The sequence below is a fragment of the Pristiophorus japonicus genome, chromosome 13, assembly GCF_044704955.1.
Source record: "Pristiophorus japonicus isolate sPriJap1 chromosome 13, sPriJap1.hap1, whole genome shotgun sequence".
Taxonomy (NCBI): Eukaryota; Metazoa; Chordata; class Chondrichthyes; family Pristiophoridae; genus Pristiophorus; species Pristiophorus japonicus.
In genome coordinates this window covers 68148870-68173743 of record NC_091989.1, presented here as the reverse complement: position 1 = coordinate 68173743, position 24874 = coordinate 68148870, and the positions used below count along the sequence as shown (strand labels likewise).

General features: G+C 43.8%; 1 protein-coding gene across 5 annotated transcripts in view; it reads left to right on the top strand.

Moving 5' to 3' along the window:
- The window catches only part of c2cd5 (C2 calcium dependent domain containing 5), a 106769-nt gene that overhangs the window by 3929 nt on the left and 77966 nt on the right, over positions 1–24874 (top strand). For 4 of the 5 annotated variants that reach the window (XM_070897605.1, XM_070897604.1, XM_070897603.1 and 1 more), the window contains exons 2-7: positions 1943–2044; positions 5996–6082; positions 13048–13219; positions 18744–18839; positions 19478–19633; positions 20957–21158. In XM_070897605.1, the coding sequence (XP_070753706.1) occupies positions 1955–2044; positions 5996–6082; positions 13048–13219; positions 18744–18839; positions 19478–19633; positions 20957–21158 (803 nt within the window). In that variant the 5' untranslated portion in view covers positions 1943–1954. Of the gene's footprint in view, positions 1–1942; positions 2045–5995; positions 6083–13047; positions 13220–18743; positions 18840–19477; positions 19634–20956; positions 21159–24874 lie in introns of those variants that run through there. The other variant, XM_070897606.1, reaches the window with a different exon arrangement.

Genomic DNA, 24874 nt, shown 5'->3' with positions numbered 1-24874 from the left:
GTAAAGTCACAGGCAATTTTTTAGCGTTTATACAATTTTTACCCACACCTATTGCTCATCCATTTAGAAATCTGTTCCTTATCAATAGTATTCAAAAGCTCCTAAAAGATATAGTAATACATCAGATATTTCAAAAGGATTGTGTACTGTATGGTGTTTTTTCAGTCGCACACCAAGTATATATGCTACACTCCTAATGTCCAAACGACACACTGCACACCTTGCCTGTTTAATGATTGCACAATAACTTGCTTATTTACCATTAGCTTGAAGTGTAGGAATGTACAACACTGGAAGAGGCTATTGCCTGTCTGGCTCAAACCAATCTATGAAATATATCCCACAATATCTCATATTCCCCCCCCCCCCCCCCCCCCCCACAAATTTTTCTCCAGGTTCTTATCCATCTCTCTGTCAGCAAATTTCAGAATCATCCTCCACTGCCTCTCTCGACATGCCATTCAATGCAATCACCTGCTTATTTTCTGAATCAGAAAGTATGCAGCCTTAGTGGCCTGTTTGACTCTGAGCTTTAGACTCCATGTCCAGGGCATCGCAGAGCCCGCTTACTTTACTTTGGTACATCGACCACCCACTGACACCTCTTCCTTGCCCATACTGAGACTGATCGGTACCTTCGCCACCTCGGGGTGCTTTCTCTTTGCCACCCTCCCTAACTCTAGCCGACAATCTCCGAATCACACGGAACGCTACAGCCTGTATTTAATCACACCCATCATTCATACGAACAACAACAGACAGGTAAAGACCCTTTGGTCCATCGAGCCTGTCCCATACAATTGCGATACCTCATGGATCACAACACATATGCTCCACCTCACCCCAAACCGTGTGATTCCCTGGGAGAGGCAAAAAACCCAGGACAATTTAGGGGGGGGGAAATCTGGGAAATTTCTCTCCGGCCCATCTAGGCGATCAAAACTAGCCCAGGAGATCACTCCGGTCATTAAATTCCCTGCAGTACCTGCTCTTAAGTTAATCTCTGCCGCAGCCAGAAACAGGCTACTTGTTCTCCAGACCATCGGTTTCAAAATCTCTGTTGATTTCAAGTCCTTTCATGGCCTCGCTCTGCCTTATCATTGCAACCTTCTCCAGCTTACATGCTTCGCTCTTGTAACTTTGGTACATGTACTCTTTCCCCCACCCCCATCCCCTGACTCTGCCATCAGTGGCATTGTCTTCAGCTGCAATGTCCTCGCACTCTAGAATTCTTTGCTTGTATCTTTTCACCTCCCCACCTTCAGAAAGCCTTCCCAGAACTCTGCTCTTACCTTATTTCCTCATAGTATCTCCCACAGTGTCTCGATGTTCACTGCTGCCCCCTCCCCCTTGTAAAGTACTCTGAAATGTTTTGTTATATGAATGATGGTATGCTGACATGAGTTGTTAATGCTCTGATTACATGCAGGAGGTTTTTTAATTATCCAGAAAATCATGAAATAAAAGCGACATGAAATATTTGTGTTTCAAAATTGCATAATTTGCCTTGGCTAACTACAGTGTCAAACTTTTTGAATTGCATTTTTTTCTTGTGCAGTCAAATGTATCTTTTGGGGTAGCTACTTGCGCTGTATTTCAGGAAATGTGCACAATAATGGTAGTGATGGATTAAAGTTCCTTTTGAACGAAGTAGTACGAGGCTTTATGCACTTGGTAGTGCATTTTCAATATTAATAATAAGGTACTCTTTTCCCCCCTCTCCCCCCCACCCCTGCCAACAAATGTTAATGAAGGTATGTGGCATCAAATATAAAAGCACCTATTATAGTTGCAAAAATTGACCTCATTCTGTCAAACTCTTCTGTGTGTGAGCTGCTGCTAGTTTAACACTGCGATTGCAAGATTGAGGTTCTCTTTCTGAATTGAAATAAGTGGAAGTTTATCAGATACAGCCAAGTAACGTTCCTTTATTCTCTTGCAGCAAAGACTAACGATGCCGGGGAAGCTGAAAGTCAGGATTGTGGCTGGCCGTCACCTGCCGGTTATGGACAGGGCCAGCGACCTGACGGATGCATTTGTAGAGGTTTGTACATATTACACACAGTAGCTCACAGTGTAATGGTTAGCATTTACCAACACACCATGTGGTGGAGTGACAAGGTGCAGATGTGACCCGCCACCTGGTGAACTTGCTGTGGTTTCAACTGTAGGGAAGTGCCAGTGGGTGAGCATCAGTTGCAAGAAGTGCAGAGTGCTGAAATACAAAGCTGAAGAGAGGAAAGAAAATAACAATTTGTATTTATATAGCGCCTTTAACATAGTGAAACGCCCCAAGGCGCTTCACAGAGGTGTTACAAGATGAAAATTTGACACACAGCCGCATAAGTAGAAATTAGCGCAGGTGACCAAAAGCTTGGTCAAAGAGGTAGGTTTTAAGGAGCGTCTTGAAAATATAGAAAACATAGAAAATAGGTGCAGGAGTAGGCCATTCGGCCCTTCGAGCCTGCACTGCCATTCAATGAGTTCATGGATGAACATGCAACTTCAGTACCCCATTCCTGCTTTCTCGCCATACCCCTTGATCCCCCTAGTATTAAGGACTACATCTAACTCCTTTTTGAATATATTTAGTGAATTGGCCTCAACAACTTTCTCTGGTAGAGAATTCCACAGGTTCACCACTCTCTGGGTGAAGAAGTTTCTCCTCATCTCGGTCCTAAATGACTTACCCCTTATCCTTAGACTGTGACCACTGGTTCTGGACTTCCCCAACATTGGGAACATTCTTCCTGCATCTAATCTGTCTAAACCCGTCAGAATTTTAAACGTTTCTATGAGATCCCCTCTCATTCTTCTGAACTCCAGTGAATATAAGCCAGTTGATGTCTTTTTTGATATGTCAGTCCCGCCATCCCGGGAATCAGTCTGGTGAACCTTCGCTGCACTCCCTCAATAGCAAGAATGTCCTTCCTCAAGTTAGGAGACCAAAACAATACTCCAGGTGTGGCCTCACCAAAGCCCTGTACAACTGTAGTAACACCTCCCTGCCCCTGTACTCAAATCCCCTCGCTATGAAGGCCAACATACCATTTGCTTTCTTAACTGCCTGCTGTACCTGCATGCCAACCTTCAATGACTGATGTACCATGACACCCAGGTCTCGTTGCACCTCCCCTTTTCCTAATCTGTCACCATTCAGATAATAGTCTGTCTCTGTTTTTACCACCAAAGTGGATAAGCTCACATTTATCCACATTATACTTCATCTGCCATGCATTTGCCCACTCACCTAACCTATCCAAATCACTGCAGCCTCATAGCATCCTCCTCGCAGCTCACACTGCCACCCAACTTAGTGTCATCCACAAATTTGGAAATATTACATTTAATCCCCTCATCTGAAGGAAAGTAACCAACAGGCAGCGCAATGAACAATGAGAATACAGAGCCCCACTTTCTCTGTCAGCTGGGCAAGGAAACCACCAGTCATTTTGCAAGATCTCAGCCGTGGCTCAGTTGGCAGCACTCCTGTTTCTGAGAGTCAGAAGGTTGTGGGTTTAGGCCCCGCTCCAGAGACCTGAGCACGTCCTTTATGCTGACACTCCATTGCAGTACTAATGCAGTGCTGCATTGTGTGAGGTGCCATCTTTCAGATGAGATGTTAAACTGAGGTCCAGTCTGCCTCCTCAGGTGGGCATGAACGTTCCCATGGCACTACACATAGAAGAACGGGAGGGCCTGGAGTTTACTCTGTGGATGTAACCCGGAAGTTAGACCTGAAATGTGCACAACATAACTTTTCATTTTGCTAATGCCAATCTTATTAGAAGATTATATTGTGTTATATCGAATATGCAGCACAAAAACAGGCCATTCGGCCCAACTAGTGTGTGCCAGTGTTTATACTCCACACGAGTCTCCTCCCATTCCATCTGTCTCATCTCAGCCTTTCAGCATATCTTTCTATTCCCTTTTCTCTATTCGTAGTCTAGGTTCATTTTGAAAGCATTTAACCTATTTGCCTCAAACTTTTCCACATCTTAAACACTCTCCGAATATAGAAATTTCTCCTTATTTCCCTATTGGATTTATTAGTAACTCTCTTATTTATGGCCCCTAATTTTGAATTCTACCACAAATGGAAACATTCTCTGCACATCAATCCTGTCCAGCTCATTCATTAAGACATCTATCAGGTCACCTCCAAGTCTTCTAATTTTTTTTAAAGAAAAAAGCCGCAACCTGTTCAATCTTTCTGTGAACTCTTGGTTCTAGGAACGAACTGTGCGGGCTGACCAGATTTATACAAGTGTAACGTAACTTCACTATTTTTTGAATTCTAGACCCCGAGAAATAAATCCCAGTGCTTTGTTAGCATTTTTAATTACTTCGCCAAGCTGCGATGCTGCTTTTATTGATTTGTTTACCTAGATCCCTTTGCTCTTCTACCCCATTCAGATCCTTATCTTCAAAGGTGTAGGTGATGTTTCTATATGACTGAACTGAGAATGGGTGCAAATAAGTGATAAACAATCGGGGCCTAAGGAAAGTAAAAAATACAGAGCAGTTCTCAGTGAGGATAAGTAAAAGAAAATGCTCCAAAATTGCAGTAACACACCAGATCAATTACTTTATTTCCTGTTGCAATATGAAGGACCCTCCAAACAAGTACAATTGGAGGATACTTGCATTTGAGAGTTTGTGGCATGGCCAATTTTGTGGGTGGAGATTCATTTGGGTGGAGGGTTTGATAGATGACGATTGAAAGATCATAGACACTTGGCCATATTGTAGATACGCACGCAACTCACTTACGGCCAAAATTCCAGCAGCTTTTAAGCTATGTAATGCATTTGCGCCCCGAGTCACGCTTTATCTGGGTGCAAACCAATTTCGTGGCTTAAAAGATTGCGGAATTTTTGCCGTATGTGATTTGTGTCCAGCTTAATGCCTCTCATCACCCCGCTCAAAAAAAAACACCCTCGACCTCTCTGTCCTTGCAAACTACCAGCCCAACTCCAACCTCCCTTTCCTCTCAAGTCCTTAAACATGCTGTTGCCTCCCAAATCTGTGCCTATCTTTTCCGCAACTCCATGTTTGAACCCCTCCAATCAGGTTTCCACCCCGCCACAGCCCCGAAACAGCTCTCATCAAAGTCACAAATAATATCCTATGTGACTGTAGCCATGGTAAGCTTATCCCTCCTCGTCCTTCTCGACCTGTATGCAGCCTTTGACACCGTTGACCACTCCCTCCTCCTCCAACGCCTCTCCTCTATCGTCCAGCTGGGTGGGACTGCCCTCGCGTGGTTTCGTTCTTATTGTTCCAGTTGTTGCCAGAGAATCTCCTGCAATGGCTTCTCTTCCTACATCGTTACCTCTGGAGAATCTATCCTTGGCCCCTTCTTGTTTCTCATCGAGATGCTTCCTCTCGTCAACATCATCTGAAAACATGATAGGTTTCACGTAAACGCTGACCACACCCAGCTCCACCTCACCATCGCCTCTCTCGATCCCTCCACGGTCTCTAAATTTTCAGACTGCTGATCTGACATTCAGTACTGGATGAGTAGAAATTTCCGCCAACGAAATATTGGGAAGACGTCGGTCCCCGCCACAAACTCCGTTCTCTAGCCACTGACTCCATCCCTCTCTTTGGCAATTGTTTGAGGCTGAACCAGATCGTTTGCATCCTTGATGTCATATTTGATCCCGAGATGAGCTTTCGACCACTTATCCATGGCATTACCAAGACCACCGACCTCCACCTCCGTAACGTTGCCTGACTCCGTCCCTGCCTCAGCTCATCTGATGCTGAAACCCTCAACCATGCCTTTGTTAACTCTGCACTTGACTATTCCAATGCTCTCCTGGTCGGCCTCCCAGCTTCCACCTTCCATAAACATTCAAAACACTGCTGCCTGTATCCTAACTCGCACCAAGTCCTGTTCACCCATCGTCCCTGCGCTCGCTGACCTATATTTGCTTCTGGTCCGGCAATGTATAATGCTCCCTGTAACTTTGGTTTCTTGCAGGTAAAATTTGGTAATACAACATTTAAGACTGATGTGTTCCCCAAATCTCTCAACCCCCAGTGGAATTCGGAATGGTTTAAATTTGAGGTAAGATTCTATCATACCATAAGGTAAAGCAAAATAAAATTTGTCTGAGAAGGTGAATCAAAACTTGAGTTTGATAGGCTAAGGTAACAAATAAATGAATTGCATTATATTACTATTAAAAATGGATTTCGAGTCAAGGCAACATGGCACTTGTTGAACAGTAAGGGGGAACTGTTATGTATTGTACATTGCTGAAAAAGTGACATTTCACCCAGTGAGTGAATGTGGAACAACAATATTGAGAGCTTGGAATTTGATGTGCCTTCCAAACATTGCAATGTCAGCAACTTTCATTCATAATTTCAGTACTTTGGTTACACAGTCATGGAGCCTAAGTATTTCTTCTTTAAAAAGAGGAAAATTACAGAATGATGGTTAAGAAGGATAAAATTTAGAATAGAAAGCAGTCTATCCCGAGATGGAAAGTGACTGGAAGACGAGAGCAAAATATTACAACCCAGTACTGAAGTACTGCTCAATTGTTTTCAAAAAAAAATCATAGGGCTCATAAACAAATATTTGTGAGGGTCAGGAAAATGTAAATTTTATTTTTATTCAAGACAGTTTTCATATGCACCGAAGAAAAGCCTCTAGTTTACTGGAAGTACACACATCTGGTCCCAAATTTCTACCACATTACCTCTTACTCTGCTAATCTGACTTTTTTGCAGGGTTAAGCCTTGCACAGGACATTGCACAAAGTTTGTTTGTGCATCAGTTGCCTTTTCTTTCACTATCTTCTCTGTTTGTCTTCCTAGACATAAGTTTTAAGATAGAGATAATTATTCGAAACCTTTTATTTTGAACCCTGAGCATTTAAGTTTGTGAACAAAATGAAATAAAGCAGTGAAAGGTTTTTGCAAAACCTTCAGCGATTTTATTTAAAAAAAATTATTATTCGTTCACGGGATGTGGTCACCGCTGGCATGTCCAGCATTTATTGCCCATCCCAAATTGCCCTTGAGAAGATGGTGGTGAGCCACCTTCTTGAATCACTGTAATCCCTGTGGTGAAAGTACTCCCACAGTGCTGTTCGGGAGGGAGTTCCCGGATTTTGACCCAGCGACAATGAAGGAACGGTGATATGCTTCCAAATCAGGATGGTGTGTGACTTGGAGGAGAACATGGAGGTGGTGGTGTTCCCATGTGCTTGCTGCCCTCGTCTTTCTAGTTGGTCGAGATCACGGGTTTGGGAGGTGCTGCCGAAGAAGCCTTGGCGAGTTGCGGCAGTGCATCTTGTAGATGGTGCACACTGCAGCCACGGTGCGCCGGTGGTGGAGGGAATGGATGTTTAAGGTGTTGGATGGAGTGACAATCAAGCGGGCTGCTTTGTCTTGGATGGTGTCGAGCTTCTTGAGTGTTGTTGGAGCTGCACTCATCCAGGCAAGTGGAGAGTATTCCATCACACTCCTGACTTGTGCCTTGTAGATGGTGGAGTCAGGAGGTGAGACACTTGCTGCAGAATGCCCAGCTTCTGACCTGTTCTTGTTGCCACAGTATTTATGTGGCTGGTCCAGTTAAGTTTCTGGTCAATGATGACCCCCAAGATGATGATGGTGGGAGATTCAGCGATGGTAATGCCGTTGAATATCAAGGGGAGGTGGTTGGACACTTGCTTGTTGGAGATAGTCATTGCCTGGCACTTATGTGGAGTGAATGTTACTTGCCACTTACCAGCCCAAGTGTGAATGTCATCCAGGTCTTGCTGTGTGCGGTCATGGACTGCTCCATTATCTGAGGTGATGCGAAAGGAACTGAACACTGTGCAGTCATCAGCAAACATCTCCACTTCTGACCTTATGATGGAAGGAAGGTCATTGATGAAGCTACTGAAGATGATTGGGCCTAGGACTCGCCCTGAGGAACTCCTGCAGTGATGTGCTGGGGTTGTGATGATTAACCTCCAAAAACCACGACAACCATCTTTCTTTGTGCTAGGTATGATTCCAGCCAGTGGAGAGTTTTCCCCCTGATTCCCAGTGACTTCAGTTTTACTTGGGCTCCTTGATGCCACATTCGGTCAAATGCTGCCTTGATGTCAAGGGCAGTCACTCTCACCTCACCTCTGGAACTCAACTCTTGTCCATGTTTGGACTAGGGCTGTGATGAGGTCTGGAGCTGAGTGGTTCTGGTGGAACACAAACTGAGCATCAGTGAGCAGGTTATTGGTGAGTAAGTGCCGCTTGATAGCACTGTTGACGACACCTTCCATCACTTTGCTGATGGTTGAGAGTAGACTGATGGGGTGGTAATTGGCCGGATTGGATTTGTCCTGCTTTTTGTGGACATACCTGGGCAGTTTTCCACATTGTCGGATAGATGCCAGTGTTGTAGCTGTACTGGAACAGCTGGGCTAGAGGCGCGGCTAGTTCTGGAGCTCAAGTCTTCACAACAGCTGGGATGTTATCGGGGCCCATAGTCTTTGCTGTATCCAGTGCGTTCAGCTGTTTCCTGACATGACGTGGAGTGAATCGAATTGGCTGAAGACTGGCTTCTGTAACACTGGGGACCTTGGGAGGAGGTCGATATGAATCATCCACTTGGCACTTCTGGCTGAAGATGGTTGCAAACGCTTCAGCCTTGTCTTTTGCACTCGTGTGCTGTGCTCCACCATCATTGAGGATGGGGATATTCCTGGAGCATCCGCCTCCTGTTAATTGTTTAATGGTGCACCACCATTCACGACTGGATGTGGCAGGACTACAGGAATTGTTGGTTATGGGATTGCTTAGCCATGTCTATAGCATGCTGCTTTGCTTTTTAACATGCATGTAGTCCTGTGTTGCAGCTTCCCCAGGTTGACACCTCATTTTCAGGTATGCCTGGTGCTGCTCCTGGCATGCTCTTCTGCGCTCTTTTTATTGAACCAGAGTTGGTGTCCAGGCTTGATGGTAATGGTAGTGAAGGATATGCCGAGCCATGAGGCTACAGATTGTGGTGGAATACAATTCTTCTGCTGCTGATGGCCCAGCGCCTCATGGATGCCCAGTTTTGAGCTGCTAGATCTGTTCTGATTCTATCCCATTTAGCATGGTGATAGTGCCACACAACACGATGAATGGTGTCCTCCGTGTGAAGGCGGGACTTCATTCCACAATGACTGTGTGGTGGTCGTTGCTACCAATTGCCTCAATTTCTGTTTTTGGTTCAGGTTCTGTTTTGAATTGGTAGATTTTCTTGAGTCTTCATAGGGTTTTGATTTGTCACTCATGCATATGAGATGAAATCCAATCACCAAGAAATTTGCTTTGAAGTGTGGCAAAAGCATATGCTAGATTTACTGTCTCTCCGTTGGTATTTAATTACTTCAAATTGGGCGATGTGCTGCTGTATAGTGACTGTAGTCTGCCATGAAATGCAGGATCAATGGGCCCAAGTTTCCACATGATTTGCGCCTGATTTTTAGGAGCAACTGGTGGAGAACGGACTATCTTAGAAATCGCAATTCTCCACATTTTTTTTTCTGCAGTTCTAGTCAGGTAGAACAGTTCCACTTTGGAACAGAATTTTTTCTTCAAAAGGGGGTGTGTCCAGCCACTAACGCCTGATTTCAAAGTTTCCATAGTGAAAACGTACTCCAATCTAACTTAGAATGGAGCAAGTGAAGATTTTTGTAGAACTGAAAAAACCTGTTCTACACATTAAAAAATCAGGCGCAGGTTACAAATTAGGCGTCCAGAACGAGGTGGTGGTGGGGGGGGGGGGGGGGGGAAGTCATTAAATTCTATAATAAATCCTTATTGACACTTCTACAAATATTATACAAATAAATCCAACCTGAATAAACATTTATAAGCAAAGAAAAGATTAAATAAACCATCTTCCTACCTGTGTGAAAGTGCTTCAGGCAGGCCTTTCGGGACCGAAGGCTGAACAGGCAGGCCTTTCGGGACCGAAGGCTGAACGGGCCGGCCCGAGACTTCGGGCAGGGCCCGTCCCCAGCACCAGATTTACAGGTAGGTGGCGTAGAGAGAGAGAGAGAGGAGGTCAGGTCGGATCCAGTCGGGGGGGCGGAGCGGGAGTTGGGTCCAGTGGGGGGGGTGGGGTCGGGTCCAGTCGGGGGGGTGGGGGGGAAGCGGGAGCAGGAGCGCAGGTCGGGTCCAGTCGGGGAGGGGGGCGGAGCGGGAATCTGATCGGGGGCGGGAACGCGGGTCGGGTCCAGTCCGGGCGGGGGGTGTTGGGTCCGGTCCGGGGGCGGGGAGGGAGCGGGTGTCGGGTCTGGTCGGTGGGGGGGGGGTTGGGGAGCAGGAGCTGGCCGTGGGAGGAGCCTTATTCACGCTCCCAGTGAGCCCATTCGGCCAGGGCTAGGGGCTGCGTGCTTCGGGCCCCTCCCACACAGTTTCGGGCGCCTGGAGCTACTGCACGCGTGCCCACTGTAGCCCGCATGTGCAGAGGTCCCGGCACTGTTTTCAGCGCCGGGACCTGGCTCCGCCCCCCCACAGCTCGTGCTGCGCTACGCCGAGGGCCAGCGGACCTGCAGGGAGGTGGAGAATATGGAGGATTTTTTTAGGCGCACTTTGTTGCGCGAAAAACAGGCGTCCAGGTCGGGACTGCGCCGTTCTAGGCGCATGTGGAAACTTGGGCCCTATTATTCTGCTAAACTAAAGCTCAGCGGCCATAAAGTCTAATTGCTGTTAAGCAGGCCCAAGTTCAGTTGCCCTTGAGGTTTAAGGTGTAAGGTCATAATTCTTCCTTTTATTATCTGATTTATGAAGTTACACAGTAATTAGACAGATTTTGACATCTTAATCAAATGAATGCCTTTATTTGCCCAAATTTTGAGGTGTTTGGGCAGAGCAGAGGGAGCATTACTTTTCCTCTGGCTGAGCTGTGCTATCTGACCAGCTCTTTATACTCCTGACCTGTGGTGGTGTCCTCTCGCAGGTCAGGGTGGCCCACGATGTGGGCTGGAACATCGATGGGGTCCAGGCACAGTGGAGGAGCGGGAAGGTCGTAGTGGAGGTGCGGCAAATGAGGGCATGGGACCCAGAAAAGCCGAAGACACCAGGGGCGCACCCGTAAGCGTTACAAAGATTGCATCAAGGCTAACCTCCAGTACTGTGGCATCCGACCAAAGGACCTCGAGAATATAGCAGCTAATAAAATCCACTGGGAATATTTAAAGGTCCCCAACAGTACACAGTGTGGAAAGAAATGAAAGAGAACATCAGCCCAACTCCAGCCTCTCTGACTCTGGATCCGAACACAGCCCATCCCCAGCTCATCCTGTCTGAGGACCGGACCAGTGTGAGACTCTGAGATGTATTGTATCTGGACATTGAGAGCATGTTTACATTTTAGCGAACTCGGATGTGATCTGGGTCTGCAGACTGCTCGACTGTTCCCTAAGTCCGGAAATCTGCTGTTTCTGCCGCCGTGCAGTGTCCAGAGCCGAATCCTTTCTCTTTGTAGCCGATCCCAAGGATGATTTCAGTTTATCCCTGTACATCTGTGCAGCCTCCGTCAGTCCCATGAAGTTGTGGGTCTTGTGCCTCGAGAATACAGCAGCTAATAAAATCCAGTGGCGAACCCTCACTAAGACTGCCTGCCAGACCTTCGAAGAAAGCCGATGTCGACGCCTGCGGGACACTAGAGATAGACGACATCAGGTGGCAGTACTGTCAGCATCAAGCACATCGAACTTCCCTTGTCTGACGTGCAAGAGACTATGTGCATCCAGAATTGGCCTATACAGCCACTTGAAGTCATATGCCATTGATGATTAGCACATCAACGTCTTTGTTGGATACAACAGACTACCAATAAGGTCCGTGCAGCAGAGCAAGTCTCCAGTCGTCCTGGTTAACCCTTGTCACTGGATAAAGGCCTAGCTCTGTCAAGCCCGTGTGGTGGCTGATTTGCAACGGTCACCACACAAAAAAAAATCCACGCACAAGCGTCTTCCACTCCTGGAGTTCATGACTGGAATATCGGGTCCTTCATTGAAGCATCTATGAACTTCTCCCTTTTTGGTGTGGCAGCAAGTCATCCTCGTTTGAGGGACCGCCTTTGATGATGATGGCTATCTGACCTGGCAGTGCTAAGTTCCTGATGGTGGTATTCAAGAGCCAGTTACATGTATTTCTCACAGTTCCATCTGTTAAAATTAGACATCTAATCTGTTACTTCCTCTGGCCACCTCTGCCTGTGGATTGGTGCCCTTTTGCCCTCCTTCCTCCCTTGTAATCACAATTTTACCCCTCTCTCCCTGTCGTCTCTGCCTCCTGCTTTCCTGAGAACTAGTGGCTTTTCCCTCCTTCCAGTTCCATTTCTCTGCTCCCCAGTTGCCCAATCCATCCCTTTACTTACCCACAAAGCCAAATTACCATATTCTTGGGCATGATTCACTCTTTTTAAAAGTAAGAGTATTCCAGGCACTCTATTTAAAAAAAAATGGTGAATTAGAAACATAGAAGGTGTAAACTCAATTGCACTGTAGGAGAGAAGTGTCCTGCCTCTCCAAGACAAGACACATGCACGCCTCACTACCCACCTCCATATAAACAACAGGTGCGTACACGCTAGGTTGGGGACGTGTTCTCCGCTTTTTAGAGTTTAGCCACTCCTGCCCGTTGTAGATGGGTTAATATCGAGGCCATTCTCTATGGATGGACTAAGATGAGCTGAATGGCCGCCGCCTTTCATAATTACCTTGTGAACAGTTAGGCTTTGTGACATTTAAAGGGGTACAGCTTCATCGTAGCATCAAAACAATACAGTCAGAATTGGTCCTGTCCTTGCAACACGACATAGCAGACTGCTGATGAGTAATGCCACAGTGTGCGGGTATGAGAAAGAAAACAATTAATGTAATTATGTTCTCATAAATTTAACCGAGACCACAACACTTAATTAATATTGCCAAGAGCAGATTTTACAGCCCAGAGAAACGGAGTCTAATCACATGAAACACTTAATGTCTTTTCTCAATCGATTAAATTACATAACTGGAAATGTGCTTGCAGGTTGATGATGAAGACTTGCAAGATGAGCCACTACAGATCACTGTTCTGGATCATGATACCTACAGTGCCAATGATGCTATTGGAAAAGTGTACATTGACATTGATCCCTTGTTATCCAATGAAGCTGCAGCCATTCTGTCTGGCTGGTTTCCAATCTATGACACTATTCATGGTGAGTACGACTTTGAACAAGTGATGACCAGATTTCTATTCGTTGTCTGCTTTTTGTGGTGAAGACCTATACGTTAATCCATCACAGGCTAAAATTTCTGTTTTCAGTGAGTGCTACAGCACACCCGATCCATAGTGCAGTACTTCTCAGGTACACTAAATCATGCATATAATCCCAGGAGGTGAAAATCTGGTTCTTCCCAGATTGCACCTACAGTAGCTGTCACTGGTGTGATCGCAGTATTGTGTTTTAGATAGTCCTTGCAGCAGTTGCATGCAGATTTGTTCAGCATCGTAGTCCTTTCAAATTTTTCGTGCAAAGGGAAATAAAACATTAGTGATGATCTCTCTTCTGCAATGTTGAAACATAACTTTAAAGGATATCTCGGTTAAAGTAGATAAACTTAATTTCTTCGTAATTTATTTTAGACTTAAAAATAAAAGCTCATCGATGGAGGAATTTCAATGGTGTTTCTCATGCTGGGTTACAGAGACATGGGCCTTGATATTAATCCCCCATGACAAGCTGGAGTTGGATGACAGGTGGGAGGTGGTGGGGCTAAACCCTGAAATCTGTGAACGCATCTCCAAACCCATTACCATTTTTACGGCAGCCAGTTTCGAGCCGTGTGACTTTCCCGTCTTGAAGAGGCGGCGCACTTCATTAACATATTTAAATCTGGCTCCCACAGTGCAATTGGAACCTGATTTAAATTTAACAACTGCTGGCTGGGTTTTCCAGGGCTCGGGAAACCCGACAGCGAAATGGAGGCGGGAGCTGCTGACTGCAGAAGCTGTGCCTTTTACATTTCTCCCTGTGGGCCAGGAGGAGCAGCAATGCTCTTCCACCCCCCCCCCCCCCCCGGCCCCTCAATGTAGCCCTCGACTTCCCTTTTGCCGATCACGGCTTCTCAAGCCCCTTCCATGATCGGCGACCTCCCTTTATCTCACGCCACGCAACCAGCTACCTAACTGAGCAAATTTTTATTCTCTTTATTCTGCTTATTTCCTGCCTGGCCTGTGATTGCCGTAAATTGTCCCCAAAGGTCTTGTTTGCGGCCTCCGCCCGGTGACCTTGTCAATTTGGCCGGCTGCCGGGCTGGAAACAAAAGAAAATAATTATTATGAGTTTGTGCTGTTAAATTTGTTGGGTTTCCCCGTGCTGCCTCGCTCCTTCCCCCTCACCGTAAATATCAGGACCATGATGTTTAAATGTTGAGATTCTCCCATCTCACAGTAACAGTTTGTATTTATAATAACAAAAACATTGCCAAGCGTTTCATATACGGGGCCAAGAAGAGCCGGGGGCCCAGAAGCAGCAAGGGCCAGCCCACACTGCGATATGTGTGCGCGCTTGGTTCGTGCAGCAGAGCAGGTCTCCGGTCGTCTTGGCTAATCCTTGCCACTGGACCAAGACCTAGCTCTGTCAAGCCCGTGTGGTGGCTGGTGTGCATCGGTCACCACACGTTTAAAAAAAAAAAAAAAAAAAATCACACACTGGCATCTTCCACCCCCTCAATTGGAGTTCAGGACTGGAACATCGGGTCCTTCATCGAAACACCTGTGTACTCGTGGAAGCAAGTTATCCTCGTTGATGATGAGTTGGTGGAAGGGAATGGAAGAGAGCCACTGGGAGGAATTACTGAAGACCTTAAAACAAGGCATCAGTACTTTTTCAGCACACACAGTCATCATTTCATTTTAAGCATTCTTGTGTGTGGTGTGTCTTTTAATGTAGTATTGGTCAGAATGTGTGCTGTAAAATTGCCTGCAAATCAAATTCATGAATGTAGCATAACGTAGCTGGTACTAGAGCAGCTTAATTGACCTTGTGAGACCTTGGATCCATAAATCAGAAAAGCACTCGATAAAAGAATGGAAAAATGCTACAGGCACTGATCTCTACTAAGCTGCTTTTCCACTTTTGAGTGCAGCAGGAGGGTTTTTGTGCCAACCAAGTGTAGTTCACTTTTATCCCAGAAATCTCGCACATTTATTGTTTCTTTGATCTCGAGCATCTCTTTAATTCTCACTCATTTAATCCAAGGTTGGAAAGTCATCAGAATTCTTTTTGGTTGTTCTAGGACCAAAAAAAGAATGTTTTTAGAAAACAAGAAAGGGCATTCAATGGTCCAAATGTTGATCACTTTTTAATGGGCACAGCAAGAGTTTCCCAGCGTAAATCGTATCGCAACGTAGGATGATGGCATTATTTACAGTACAACTGTAAAATCACTTCTTCTGAACTTGCCCCTTTCACACGGCAAATAAAGCAGATCCTAGAATTGAGCTACAAAGCTTTTTTGACCCAGAAACCTCAAGGTTTCGGTTATCATTTTTTGCTGAAAGTGGTTGTTGGAAAGGAATCAATTTTAATAAAACCAGATCAGCGCTGAAGGATAGAGGAGGGGAAGGAAGGTTGTGACAGACTTTTTGAAGCGGTATCTTGAGTGACAGTGGAATGTGTAGTCGTTGTATTTGTTACAGCCGTACTTCCAGTTTTCAACACCGGTGAGGGAATGTGCAAGGGAAGGTTGAGATTCCTACATACTGCAACGTTCTGGTTCTTTTGTTGATGCAAATCAGACAAAATGGGTTGGAGTATATCAATGTTTTCAAGTGAAAAAATGTGTTCACTTGCAAAGCATTGTAGAAGCACAGGACTGGAAAAGACTGCCCAGTCCATCTGTCAGCCTCTATATTGCCTACTCTCTCAAACAAACAGTTCTGCAATCCAATAATATTTTACCACAGTGGTATGGTTTTCAGTTTGATGGCACTGAAATTACATACTGTGTAGATGTTTGGAATTCACTTGGTCTGGAAAATAACCAAATGGCAAAAGCAAAACTTGGAACCAACTTTGAGCATAAATGTTTGATTACGCTCTTTGTTTTTGACCATCAACTATTGCTTTTGGACTTCTGCACATATATAGGTGTTGGTGTTTTTTTTAAATAAGGGAAATGTCCTGTCTTAGAGTATTTTATCGCTTGACATGCCTTTCACAATATAAAATGTATTTGTGGTGTTAAGTAACGTTTCTAGATACAGTTTGTAGATCAACACTCCCAAGTACCCTTTCACAGCTCCATGGACTTGTATTTCTCTCAATTTTTTTAAGAGTATGTTCACACCCTTTAGGGCATCATTCAGAGTAGGCCTAGAATTTGCGGTTCGCGCCAATGCAAAGACGTTTACCGCTGGCCCTGAAGTAAGCTTTGCACAAAGATCTCGCAACTCTGTCGAGAATTTCGGGTTTTTCGGCGCGTAATTCAAATGAACAGATGTTAATGGGGTTTCCCAACGAAGAGCTGCTGTGACAGCGACAAGCTGTCTAGGCAGCCAAAAAAAATGCAGAATTCTCAGCAAACCGGGATGTGGGTAAGCTCTCAAAATGTTAGAGAGCAAAACAAAAAAACTGGGGCTCTCACATGGGGAAGAGTTAAAGTTTCTTAAGTTTTAATTTATTATTAAAATGGGTAAATTTGACACTGCACAAAATTAAACTGAGTTTTTAAGGACCATAACCTTTGTTGAGACAATATGCTGTTAAAACCCCAGTTACACCTAATCACTGGGTCTAACCTTTAGTGGGGAATTTAACAGCATATTGGGCTGCGAATGCACTAAATTCCCACTCCAGGGACTTGAACACAAAAGTCTCGGCTTACATTCCAGTGCAGTGCTGTCGGAGGTGCTGTCTTTTGGATGAGACATTAAACCTGCGCTCTCAAGTGTGTGTAAAAGATTCCATGGCACTATTTTGAAGAAGAGCAGGAGAGTTATCCCCGGTGTCCCAGCCAATATTTATCCCTCAATCAACATAACAAAAACAGATTATCTAATTATTATCACATTGCTGTTTGTGGGAGCTTGCTTGTGCGCAAATTGCCTGCTGCGTTTCCCACATTGCAACAGTGACTACACTCAAAGTACTTCATTGGCTGTAAAGTGCTTTGAGACATCCAGTGGTCGTGAAAGGTGCTATATAAACGCAAGTCTTTCTTTAAATGCTGAAGTTGCAGTAAGTTTCAACGGCGAAATGATGGCCAACGCCAAATTCCAGGCCAATTTAACTTGTTCCAGACCTAGTTACACTGTTCTTCAGCTGACCATGAGGTCTCTTCTCCTCCCTCCGCCCGCCCCCCCAAGTAGGTAAATACTTCCATCAAATGCCAATCTAGTGAGAATGAATGCAATTTATCTGAATGAAATGCCTAAGATAGCATAGCCTAAGAATGACCAGTACTGTGTTAATATCTGTGCAATGACGATGTACTGGAGTTGCAGTCAAAAAAGGATAGCAAAGATTTGTGGCAATTGTAGCTGAGTAAATTATATGGTGATAAGAGGTGGGCAGGACCATAGGAACAGGAGCAGGTCATTTAGTCCCTTGAGCTTGTTTCGCCATTAATGAGATAATGACTGCTCTGTATCTTAACTCCATTTACCCGCATTGGTTCCGTAACCCTGAATACCCTTGCCAACAAAAATCGTTAGCATTTCAGTTTTGAAAATTTCAATTAAACCCCAGTCTCGTTAATTTTTTCTTTACGGGGTGGTGGGGGGAGGGGGGGTAGCTGAAAGAACAGTATTCCAGATTTCCTCTACTATTTGTGTGAAGAAATGCTTCCTGATATCACCCATGAATGGCCTAGCTGTAATTTGAAGGTTATGTCCCCGTGTTCTGGACTCCCCCCACCAGAGGAAATAGTTTCTCCCTATCTACCCTGACCAGATTATCTGGTCATTATCACATTGCTGTTTGTGGGAGCTTGCCGTGTGCAAATTGGCTGCCGCGTTTCCCACATTGCAACAATGACAACACTTCAAAAGTACTTCATTGGCTGTAAAGCGCTTTGAGACGTCTGGTGGTCGTGAAAGACACTATACGAATGCAAGTCGTTCTTTCTTTTTCAAATACTTTAATTATCTTAAACACTCAAGTAAATGCAAACCTAGTCTAAGCAACCTTTGCTCATAATTTAACCCTTTTAGGAATGTCGACCTGTCTGTGTAATGTCCTATATGTAACAGAACAACAACAGATTTTTGATATCAGAAATGTACAGTTGCAGCACATGTTGCAATAATGTATACTGGTTATCATTTGATCAATTAATAATGCTGCAATAGTTAATCCTTCAGTGTTGGTGTTGCCTTGCATCAGCTGCATTGACGAAAGTGGCTCTATTTGCCCTGCAACTCAAGCTGGTGAAGAAGAAATGGACTGAAAGCTGTATAAAATGGCTCATATAAACTCCAAAGTACATTAAAAGCAAAATAACTTTGTGATGACAAAACAACATTGTCATGGTTTAGAGAATGCTTGAGCTTTTCTCTTGTGGTTCATGACATTCCCTTTCATTATCTTTCAAATCCAGGGAAGTAAAGTTAATTGCATGTAAACCAGAATGCCAGTTGCACAGGTAATGATGGTCTTTTCTGATTCCATGCTTAGCTCTATAACTTTACTGTAATATTCAAATAGCTGGATGTATTAAAAGATCTTATTTTCACAGGCATCAGAGGAGAAATTAATGTTATGGTGAAGGTAGATCTCTTCAACGATTTGAACCGCTTCCGACAATCATCGTGCGGAGTCAAGTTTTTTTGTAGTAAGTTTGTTGTCCTAAGTTGGCTTGCGCATTTATAAATTCCAAGTCTATATTACGTATTGGCAGTTCAGATTGTCAATCGGGTAATAAATGCGTGTTCTTAGGATACCTTTTCTTTTATTAAAAAAAAAAAAAATCTGTTGAGCATATTTGGCCATATAAAGGTGATAGATAGATGTCTCTGCTGGGGAATAAAACAGTTTTCTATTTTCAGCACCCATTTTCAGCATCAAGCATTTTCGGGTCTGGTATAACAAAGCCAGATTAGATGCAGGGTAAAGTTCCCTTTATATATCAATAATGTGCATCCCCTGAGTGTACTTTCTCTTGTTGATGTTTCCAATTCTCACACCAGCACTCTTGCTGAAGGTGTTTATTCCCGAGCTGTCAAACTGTTCAGCTTTTTGTCAGTAGGCACGTAGCCACTAAGAACTGGTTTGAGCTGGCCAAAACACATTTCCCGTAGGACCCACACACAAGCAGCAGAGAAACGAATCTTCAATCCCAAGTCTGGATTCAAATCTCAGGCAGTGCAATAAAATTTTTCAATTCACAGTCACCCCCAGTCTGCCTTTTCAAAGTCGCTTTTAACCATTTTCTGCTGAGTAAGCTCTGAAGTATATATTTTTTCTCCACAGCCATGTCAATTCCTAAGTGCTATAAAGCAGTAACAATCCATGGGTTTGTTGAAGAATTGGTAGTCAATGAGGATCCTGAGTACCAGTGGATTGATAGGATACGTACACCCAGGGCATCAAATGAAGCCAGGCAGAGGCTAATCTCACTGATGTCAGGTAAAACAATCTTGCAGAATGTTGTTGATAATATCTTTGTTGCTGTAAGTGTGTTTGATATCAAGTGTAACTCTTCAGAAATTGTTTCGTATTGTGCTGTAGGCAACATTTGAGAAATTTTGGGATGGAGAGTGTTTTGCATTGGTTATAGAAGCTACAATCAAGACATTAGGGTAATTATAGATGGGAGTAACTAACCAGTGCCTACAAACTTCACAAATGTGAGCTGGTTTGTCAGTGAGTTACAACGTGATAACATGGTTGAGGGGATCATATTCATCAAATCATGGGAATAAAGCTCAGGGTCTCTACATTGTCAGTAATACAATTAGTGGATATACAATTGCCAAATTTCTAATTTTGAGGTGTTTGTAAATTTTCAGACTTGATTTGAAATTTACATGGCCTTTAAGAAGCCGACCAGAAAAGATTTCAAATAATCCTCCGTATCAGAATTGTGCTTGTCTTTTCTCTTTGCAGATGCTGTTTGGCCTGCTGTGTAATTCCATATTTTGTTTGATTTTTAAATTCTGATTTCTAGAATTTGAAGTTTTTTATTTTTAATTTGTAAAGTTGTACTTGCTAATTTTTGGCTGACAAGTTTACATATGTTCACTTGACCATTCCCACCCTGTAGCAAAGTACCATGTGGTCATTCAGCCTCAGAATAAGATCATTTGTTACAGTTCTAAATTCTGAAACTCTCATTGTTGCTGTTATTTTGGTTGCAGTGAACTGTCTCCACCAGTAAACCGGGCCAGGTTCATGTCATTCCAGTGATGAGTATTTGTTTTGACAAAATGTTTGTGTTAAGTGATTTAGCAATGGCAAGTTCTGCATTGGTGCACTACTTGTAAATGTCCAGTCATGAGCACTGTAGTTCTGAGCACGACCTGTAATGTTCAGGGTAATTCACCAAATTGTCCAAAGTACTTGGATGAAAAATGTTTTTACAAATGTTTTAACATCATAGATTTGTACTAAATGTGTGGTACAGGATGACTAATATTGCTGGGAAAACTCACTTGGGTGTGAGAAAGTTGGCTCTGCACATTTGTCAGCATTCCATCGATTTTCTGTCGGGTGAATGTTCCGACCTAGAATTGGAGAAATTCAGAACCAACAAACGTTACTTAATTCTGCATATCCTTGCGACAAATTGAAACTCTCTTCCTTGTTGGCTTTTGGTCAATTTCTCAAAGGGTTGCTCTGCCGAAAATGTCATTTGATCTCATTCTATACAGTCTGGTGCTTAGCCACACAGTAAAGTTTGTGTATTTGATATAAATCATGTTAAGTGAGAATAAATATTTGATTTAATAGGGGAACTGCAAAGAAAAATTGGCCTAAAGGTACTTGAGATGGGAGGCAATGCTGTAGTGGGCTATCTACAGTGTTTTGACTTGGAAGGAGAATCTGGCCTAGTGGTACGTGCTATTGGGACTGCATGTACACTGGATAAACTGAGTAACACAGCTACATCACTTCTGCCTCCATGTAGCTCCCCATCCAAAGACATGAAAGAGTAAGTACAAGATTGCAAGTATGTGCAATCTCTTTCTCTGCATTACTTTGTATTGTGTTGCACGCAAGATTCGTATGCCTGTTCCATGTGTACTTCAAGAATATGTAAGCATTGTTGAGTACAAAGGTTTACTGGAATTGAAAATACATGCTTTCAAGTGCATGTCATAGAAAACAAATTGTGCAATCTAAACTCAGGAGGTTCATTTAAAGTCTAAATTATCTGCAAGAAAATATAAATAATCTTTAAACCATTGTAATAACAATGCTGTCTGCCTCACTCAGTATTTGTAACTTGTTATGCAAAGTATTTTAATACTAGAATCATTATGAACACAATGCATATATTTTACTGAGCAGATTTTCCCATGTGCCCATAATTTTGTGATTGAGTAGTAAGATCTGGTGCATAAGACATCTCTCAGAATGTGTTGCAGGTATTTTAGATGTGTAACCAGAAATCCAAGACCCTTCATTAAATCTTGTATATCTACGCACTTAATATGTTTACTTGAATTAAGTAACAGGTAAAATATAGGCATGAGGTTGTAGTAGCATACTAACAAGTGTTTCACACTGTTATTAAGAACTCAAGCCATAGCTCCATGAAACTCCAAGGGTGATCTTGCTATTGGAGATAACCTATTAATGAACGTGATTCTGCAAGTACCATGACATTGCCTGTTTTTTAATTTTGACCATGACATGAGGAGGTGGGGCTGTCAGTTAAATGTTTGAGTATCTGTAGGGTCCGTTCAGTTATGCAGAATAATCAGAACACTGCTGTATGGGTGTGAAGTACCTTTGGGTGTACTGGTTTTATCCTCCTTCCAATCTTGAATGCATTGACTTGTGCTTGGGTACGATTCCATGAGCACTGATTGCTCTCTGCTTTCTTGCACAAGGGGTCATTGCTCATCTGTGAGCCAGTTTTGGCAGGCGATTTGTGGTCGTCATCATCATCATCAACATCGGCAGTCCCTCAACGAGGATGACTTGCTTCCACGCAAAAAAGGCTGCGTTCACAAGTGTTTCAATGAAGGACCTAATATTCCAGGTCCTGAACTACATCCTGAAGGGTGGAAGATGCATGTGACTGGATTTTTTTAACGTGTGGTGGCCATTGCACACCAGCCACCACACGGGCTTGATAGAGCTAGGTCTTGGTCCAGTGGCAAGGATTAACCAAGACGATGGGAGATCTACTCTGCTGCATGGACCTAGTGCGCACACGTATCGCAGTGTGATGGAGGCATCTCAGCCCACGTCAACACACAGCTTTTTCAGCATAGGTCACTTGCTGCTGACCAGGCACAGGGAACGTGGCTGACCTTTGCCCTCTACCCACCTCCCTCTTTCCTAGTCCAGGGAGCTGAAGCCAATTGTATGAGCATGGCTGCATGTGATCCTGTCCTTACCCGATGTCCATACACACACTTGGCAATAGTGGTTACTGGGCATCCATTAAGAATGGGCATTCTGAGGGGCCTTGAAGTCAATTGTCGCACCTTACTGAGATTAGCTAACTTAGCACAGACCAGGAGTCGAACTGAGGTCCTTCTGGTCATAATTACAAGCTGCAACAAGTACTAAAGTCTCCAAAAATTTCAAATCCCAGCCAATATGTCCCCCATAAGGAATAAACATTGACCCCACTCTTAACTCGTGGAATTGTAGTCCCAATCATGTATCCCTTCGCCTGGCACCCTGTACGAGTCCGGTATGGTATAGCGTTAATGGGGTACTTGTGCAGAATACAGCCTCAGTTGATGGTTGAGCATATATCAACGGGATTTTTTTGGTCTCAGTTAGCATGTTACACTCATTTCTGTAGTGTACAGTGTATTTTGTTTTTTTTAAATAAGCATTTGTAACATTGTGTACAATGTTTTGAAATTCTATAACTACATTAGAGCTTGGAGGTGGAGATTGTCTTGTTCCAAGGTGTAGTATCTTTTGTTTAAAAAAAAACAAACAAGATATCCGGCTTTGCTGAAATGGTTTACTTTCAAATTTTCAGAAGGATTTTGGAGAGGTGTAGGATGTAACTTGGATGGTATATGGAGGGAATGGGTGGTGGTTGTGGAGTCTGCAAGTAATACTTTTTCAATATCCATTTACAAATGGGAATTGCCACCATCTCATGAAGTTGACAGACTATCTCTAACAAAATTCACACCTTTAATGGTTTTGTATTGTGCTGCACAACAATCTTGTTGGGGAACAGGTGCTTGTTCCTTCTCCCCTACTATTGGCAGCAAAGCTAGTTGTGTTGTCTCTGATGCTGGAGCAAGTTTAAGTGCTGTTTTTTTGGGGGGGATTTTTTTCTTTGTCTATTTAAGTCTTTCAGTTCCTGGTTATGGAAAAGGGAAGTCTCGCTGAAGGCTCTGTGTCGAATTGCTGACATCTTGCAATGCAACCTCTTTGGCTTTCTCAATCCGACCAACCTTAGGCCGCCTCGGTCCTCTGGCTGTCAGCCAGTGCTGGCATTTGATTTCGAAATGTGTGTCAAGTACCACAAATCCATCCTAGTGACAGATACCCACAACCTTTGTTGTTTTGTGAAGCCTGTTAAGTTAGCAAGTGGACATGACTGGTTACTAGAATATCCACTTTACTTTAGATGCAGTGATGTATTGGAATCCAGTTTGACACATCTCTCTTTGACAAACAGGCCAGAAAATCGAGGGTGAGTGCAGAGAGCTTGTGGAGGTTCAGAGAAGCAATGTCCGTAATATGGATAAAATAGAGGAGAACAAGAAAATATATAAGTGAAAGAGATGCACGTTAGGCGTGAGAGAAGGATTAGCTATCAAAAAATGACCAATTCCTTTTATGCTGTCCAGAAGTAAGAGAAAAGGTGCTGGAAAAGCCTTCCAGAAATGTAAGCTGTATTCCAATCTTGGCCTTTATAAAGAGCTGGGAGTAGTTAAAGTAAAAAATAAAATGTGGCATGGAAGATGAAACCGAGCTTTGAGCCAACTTTAGCAATAAAGGAAATTTGGAAATTCCATTGGAGATCAGAGATGACCGTGAAGCCAAAATGTCAATAGATGAAGGACTAAGTGAAGCCATTAAACTACCTGAATTGGTCATCTCAACTTCACATCTGTATTGATCCACGTCATTTTAGATACCAAATCAGATGTTGGAACAGCCAACAATGACACTGATTCACGAACATCCTCCTTCAGAAAGCATAAAAGTGAGGGCGCCCCTATAATGTGCTTCCTTATGGATCCATTTGAAGTGTTTTCAGCCACTGCAAGATTGTCCCTGTATTTGGTCCGCTTTGTAAAAATGTCTCTTGTTACAGTGTCGGTTCAGGTAGAACTATGACCCCAGTACTAGTGCAGGAATAGGTCAGTGCCAGGAATATTTGGAATTACCTGAAGCGAGGCCTTTTGGAGCATCTACCAACTTGCCCAAGGCATGTGGTTACTCTGTGGAACTTCAAGAACACCTGACATTAACTTGGACAGCATTTTCTTAAAGGAGAAGGAAAGTCAATATTATAACTTCAAAGTACTCTCCTACTATCTCTGCAAACATATGTGCCCACTGATACGTTTCCTTCAATTAGTTTAAAAAAAAAGGCCTTCAACTTGCCATCCTGACGGAGATCCAGGTCACCGTCCCTGCCCCCTCCCCAACCCCCAGAGCTGTTCTAGTGATAGCAGGGACGGGAGGAAGGAGCAACCTCCACATGGGTTGGCT